The 6,743-nt window shown below is 36.7% G+C and overlaps 1 protein-coding gene across 1 annotated transcript; it reads left to right on the forward strand.

Annotated features, from left to right (window-relative positions):
* Nucleotides 1-692: 692 nt before the first annotated feature.
* On the forward strand, nucleotides 693-5,068 carry LOC113229586 (toll-like receptor 7). Its single transcript, XM_026463238.1, has 2 exons — nucleotides 693-2,776; nucleotides 3,350-5,068. The coding sequence occupies exons 1-2, from the start codon at nucleotides 937-939 to the stop codon at nucleotides 4,786-4,788; spliced, it is 3,279 nt and encodes a 1,092-aa protein (XP_026319023.1). The 5' UTR covers nucleotides 693-936; the 3' UTR covers nucleotides 4,789-5,068.
* Nucleotides 5,069-6,743: the final 1,675 nt, after the last annotated feature.

Genomic DNA, 6,743 nt, shown 5'->3' on the forward strand with positions numbered 1-6,743 from the left:
AGTTCTACCGCATCCTGTACATAGGCAACTTTCAGTGAGACCCGTAAACGACTTTACGTGCCGAACAAGGAAATCAAATTATCAACTCCTACCAACTTCGCGCCTCTTTCAACCGTACTTGGTACTGGTATTTGTTGTCCGAAACGCCCTTCACTATTTGAAAATTCTGCAGGTTTCCTTAGACAAAAAACATGTGAGGGGCACACGACGCCAAACAAGCTTTATTGGGTATCTTCACCAAGTATGTGAGCTGGGAATTCAATAAGTGACAGCAAAAGAAATTAAGGGTACTCGTTGCAACATATCTGCGCCTTGCTATATGTTGTCAATCCCCTTGTTAAGTAAAAATACTGCAGATAATTTTATGATTACTCTTACTTCAATAACGGTCGAAAATACTTGTAACTGCGATTTAAGAAATAAAATAAAGACCATTACTACCGGCTTCTTTCATGTATAATTCAATAACTCATTGATTATTCTAGGAAAGCCGCGACGATGCACCGGTAATAATAATTTCTAAGGTGTAGGCTTCCTTTTTTAAAGCCGACGCGGTGGCTCGATTAAGAAAACATTACATAATTGTGTGAGAGCTCGGTCTGACGCGAGTGGCGCCATGCGAGGGAACGTGTAACTATGTAGGGGTATGAGGATAGTGGGGAGGGAGCAGAGGGGCGGCTACGAGTGCGCCACTGCCGCCACACTGGCAGGCCAAATGCCTCGTCAGTTGCACACGAGCCAAGATGAGGACGGCACGCGTCTGCGTTGCCTTCCGCACCGAAAGTACGTGCGCGATGTAAACACACTGAGTGAAGTGAAAACAAATCATTGATTATATCTCTGTACAAAACATTAATTTGAATGATAGTGAATTAGTGACTGAATGTTTTTAATTACCGCTTCGCTTAGATCGGTATAGACAAATGTGTGTAGAAAATGTTTCAATTGCTGACTCTTTTGTTAGTGACTTTAGGTGTTAATGCCGCATATGCGCCGCGGGGCGTGGATAACTGCAGCCGATTATCAGACAGTGTCGAGGGTAGCACCTTATGTCGGGTGCGGACCCTTGAAACCGATGGTTCCAGTTTTGTATCTGTACCTCCTGAGATTACGAAGCGACTCACGGTCGAGTGCAACCAACTACTGCTCTTCGAAAGTTTCCTTGAGGCAAACTATTTTCAACGATTTTCAACACTCACCGAACTAACACTTCACAATTGCAAACTTCTCAGGATACCAGGCAACGCTTTTGAAGGATTACGTGAACTGAAAAAGTTGTTTATCCGATCGAAAAACTACGTTTGGAGTCCGAATAAAAACTTGGAGCTTTCTCTTGGAACTTTTAACGGACTGCGAGAGCTGCAAATATTAGATTTGGGTGAAAATAGTTTGAAAGTTATACCTTCAGAAGTATTCTGTCCACTGGATAATTTGCAAGTTTTAAATATAACTCATAATAGAATTAAGAGTGTTGACCGTCTCGGTTTTGGAAGAAATTGTGGTACTGGCCTTCGAAGTTTGGATCTTAGTAATAATGAAATTAAGTCGTTGACGGATGAATCGGAAATTACTGGACTGAGAAGACTTCAGGAACTAAGACTTCAATATAATAACATAACTGATATTTCCGGAGAAACTTTTAATGGACTAATTTCGCTAAGGATTTTAAATATTTCTTATAACAACCTTCAGTCTATTCCAGAGGGCACTTTCGCGAACTTGAAAGAGTTGCGTGAGATATATTTGAATAATAACCTGCTATATGAGTTAGCTAGAGGCGTATTTCACCGATTAGAACAGTTACTCGTATTAGATCTATCGAATAATCAGCTCTCGAGCGCTCACATTGACGGCGGCACATTTATTGGCCTTATACGTTTAGTCATTCTGAATTTATCCAATAACGCGTTGACAAGGATAGATGGTAAGACGTTTAAAGATTTATTCTTCCTGCAGATATTAGATTTAAGAAATAACTCCATTGGGTACATTGAAGAAAATACATTCCTTCCGCTTTATAATTTGCATACCTTAAATTTAGCTGAAAATAGATTGCACACGATTGATGAATTTCTTTTCAATGGGTTGTTTGTATTAAGTAAATTGAATTTAAATAATAATCTTTTAATAAATATTGATTCTGAAGCTTTCAAAAATTGTTCCGATTTAAAAGAACTAGATTTAAGTTCAAATCAGCTGACAGACGTTCCAAAAGCAATTTGGGAGTTATCTTTATTAAAGACCTTAGATCTCGGTGAGAACCAAATAACCGATATAAAAAATGGATCATTTAAGAATTTGGATCAACTAACTGGATTGAGATTAATTGACAACCAAATTGGAAATTTGTCGATTGGTATGTTTTGGGATTTGCCGAGTTTACAAGTATTGAATTTAGCAAGGAATAAAGTACAAGCCGTGGAAAGGGGAAGTTTTCAAAGAAATAAACAATTGGAAGCCATCAGACTTGACAGTAATTTTATATCTGATATTAATGGGGTGTTTGCAACTTTAGTTAGCTTATTGTGGCTTAATTTGTCTGATAATCATTTAGTTTGGTTTGATTATGCTTTCATACCGACTAATTTAAAGTGGTTGGATGTTCACGGAAATTTCATTGAACACTTGGGCAATTACTATAAGTTACAAGATGAAATTCACATCAAAACTTTAGACGTCAGCCATAATCGTATTGTTGAAATCTCTCCATTAGCAATTCCGAACAGCGTGGAACTTTTGTTCATAAATAATAACCACATAAACAATATTCAAGTAAATACGTTTATGGAGAAACGCAATCTTACTCGAGTTGATATTTACGCAAATGAGATATCTCATTTAGATATCAACAGCCTCCGGTTGTCCCCGGTTCCTTCAAACAAGTCGTTGCCTGAGTTCTACATCGGAGGAAATCCGTTTAACTGTGATTGTTCGATGGAATGGCTCCCTTTGATAAACAATATGACTGCAATGAGGCAACACCCAAGGATAATGGATCTCGAGAATGTATTGTGTAAAATGACGCACACTCGAGGTGTTACTCATATTCCTTTAAGTAATTTGAAATCTACTGATTTTTTATGTACATATGAAACTCACTGTTTCACACTTTGCCATTGTTGTGATTACGTGGCTTGCGATTGCCAAATGACTTGTCCCAATAATTGTTCTTGTTATCACGACCCCACTTGGCATACTAACGTAGTAGACTGTTCGAGTCAAAGTGCAATTGAAATACCTGAAAAAATACCTATGGATGCTACTGAGGTATACTTGGATGGAAACGACTTTAAAGAACTACAAAATTATGCATTCATCGGACGAAAAAATATGAGATCACTTTATGTAAATTCGAGTCAAGTGGAAATCATACAAAACAAAACCTTCGCTGGGCTGTCCTCGCTCATTAAATTGAATCTCGCGAATAATAAGTTGAAATATTTATACGGTTACGAGTTCGAACATCTCACACAGCTGAATGAGCTATATCTACAAAATAACTTTATCACTCATATAGGTAATACCACGTTTTCAACTTTGCGTTTATTAAAAAAATTGAGAATGGATGGGAACAGATTAATAGATTTTTCAATTTGGAGCTTAACATATAACAGAAATTTGAACGCAATTGCATTAGGTAACAACATGTGGTCTTGTAAGTGTAGATATCTACAAAGATTTACTGCTTTCATATCTGACAATGTTCCCAAAATTATTGACTTAGCAGACGTTTGGTGTTGGAATAGCGCTCAGACTCCACAAAAGAAAGAGCTCAATTTTAACGGTACAATATGCAGCGACTATTACGCTGGAGATTCTGTTATAGATAATATGTTGGTCTCAAATTACATGCCCATGATGGTAACCACGCTCACGGGATTCATGCTAATCATGCTAGTCATCCTCGTTATTTTCTTGTTTAGAGACACAATTCGCATATGGCTGTACACTAGATGTGGAATAAGATTGTTTCCATTCACTGGAGCGTACGACGACACTGATAAATTATACGATGCTTATGTCTGCTACAGCCCAAAGGATGATGACTTTGTTATTCAAACGTTAGCCGCTGAGTTGGAAAATGGAAACCCTTCGTATCACCTATGTTTACACTACAGAGACATACCACAACATAACATAGCCTATATGCAATGCACATTACCGCTTCCCGAAGCCGCGGAAGCTTCGAAACGTATTATTCTTATACTAACCAGGAATTTTATTGAAACTGAATGGTCACGTTTTGAATTTCGGCAAGCATTGCATGAAATTCTGAAAACTCGAATTTATACTTTAGTCATAATAGAAGAGAGCTCAGTATTGTCTGAAGCCGAATGTGATCCAGATCTTAGACCATATTTGAAAACAAGTTTAAGAATAAGATGGGGCCAAAATAAATTTTGGGAGAAATTGCGTTACGCGTTGCCGGATAGGAAGTGCAGAAACAAAACATCTAGTTACAGAAACAATATAAATTCTTATACTATGAGAAGTGGTATGCAGAATGGTACATTGAGGTCCTTTTCTTTTACTGAGAAAATGCGAGGGCCGGCCGATGGAGTGAATACAGCTCCGCAATTTGTTGAGGAGCGTCCGCAGCAATTACAATCTGCGTACGGGCCGGACGGTCGACCTCCGTCAGATCATATATACTCGTCAATCGATTCAGATTACTCGTCATTAGAACTAGGGGGTAGCAATCCTAATAGAAGGCGGGAATTTAGGCACTGGCCACCGCCGCCGCCGTTAATTGACACTCAGCCTTCAGGTCAAGCCTATCTTGTCTAGTCCACGCTTCTCATAACTCAACGTAAAATATTTTAGTCAAAAGCTTCTTGTGAATATTGTATAATCGCAACGCGCGCTTTACCAAATAGGTAATAATTAAGATTTTAACCTATATTTTTGTAATTTCTCGCCTTTTCAAAGGGCGTTCATTTCGTAAATGTTGGTTGATGTAAATACATTTCTATAAGACTGCTGTAGATTATTATGTGAATTTTGTATATAATTTGTAAATAGATGTCCATATAAGTCACAAGTATACTATTTATATACTTTAATAAAGCCATTGTGATAATTTTTGCATAAAACTGTTTTTGATTTTTATCATAAATTTAGTCACCTATCAGTATAAAACTTAATACTTTCTTCGCTAGAGATGCTAAAATAAAATTTTTACTACTACCGGAAAAATTTACGTCTTACCAGTTTAAGCAGCGTCGGGTTGTAGTAACAATAAAAAAGGACTGGATCATATTTTAAACAACAAAGGGCAGGGTAAGCTATAATATCCGCTTGCAAACAAAATTGTTTTGGAACTGGTTAAGCTTCAACTTTGCTGATAGTACGCAGTTTAAGACAAACAAAAACATATTCTATCGTTTTCTACTTCAATGAGGTTTCACTTGCACAATCTACATCTGAAAAAGCACAGAACATTACGTGACCGGAATTGACACGGTCATCCATAAGGATCGTAATCTTGACGAAGCATCTACTGAATTTTAAATTGAATGCGCAAAAGCCGCCGCTGCAGAACTAACAGGTCATAATCATAATCAGACCTAATAACCCTACTTTCTACGAAGACCGCATTTGTTGTGTATGATTTGAATTGGGATGAGATTTAATATTAACGGTTAAGGTTTAGGAGTTGCCACATTTGTCAGCAGGTCAGAAAATAATTTTATGTCCATGTAATAAGAGCGAAAAAGACGTTGTGCATTTTCCATCGCCGGTAGATAGCAAAACGTGCAAAGTTCTTTTTTGCTTTTATTCCATGGAAATAAAGCTTGTGCTAACCAGCTCACACCAATTCCTCGTTGACAAGTATGATCACTTCCAAATAGTTAAGTTCAAAATAGTCAAGACCTCAGTTGCAGAAAAAAAACTTGTATGTGGTATAAAAACTTTGTATAGGCCCAGTGGAAATAAAATGCTAGTATTTCTTTTTCTCGAATAATTTTCTTATAAGTTAATACAGTCCATTAACTTATAATAAAATTATTCGAGAAAAAGAAATTACAAATTTTAGCGACGTGTGCGACGACGGCGACCGTTTCTTGAAGAGAGATTTAGATTTTTTGTTTTTTAATTTTACTGCTGAAGCCCGCTCGAAGCGCGGGTGCCATATCTGTCCTAGACAAACTTCATGATTTTGTTTTGAATGATTTGCTGCCAATGTTAACAAGGAAAACAAATTTAAACGATAAAAATGTTCTATTTAATTTTGAGGTATACTAATTGTAGCTAAGAACACCTCTCAAGTAATTTCGAATAATTTGAAAGGAGAACGAAAAAACTGTGTATTATTATATAATTATTATTCTGCCGAGTTTACTTAAAAGGGTGCATGTGACAACAGTAATGAAAGGCCGATCTGTCACTACTTTTATTTTTTCCTACGTAGATAAGGTATGAAGTTCACGCAAGAGAAAAGATAGATTTTTTTTTATATTGGATATCTTTAAACATTATTTTCGTGAATTTTAGTTTTTGTCACAAACGCCCTTTCAACGAACGAACGCGGCAGTATCTTATAAAAAACTTCATAAAGTGTTGATAGTAATATTTGTTCTATTTATGGATAACAAATAATTGTACGTGCGCTGGCTATTATTATTATTTTTATTGACATTCACGTGTTATTTTGACTCAAATAAGATTCACATTTCAAATCCCCCAAATTTTCGACGTCAGCAATTTTGTCTGCTAATCGATGAAATCTATTATTACATAAA

The sequence above is a fragment of the Hyposmocoma kahamanoa genome, unplaced genomic scaffold (assembly GCF_003589595.1).
Source record: "Hyposmocoma kahamanoa isolate Upper Pololo Valley unplaced genomic scaffold, ASM358959v1 62, whole genome shotgun sequence".
Lineage (NCBI taxonomy): Eukaryota > Metazoa > Arthropoda > Insecta > Lepidoptera > Cosmopterigidae > Hyposmocoma > Hyposmocoma kahamanoa.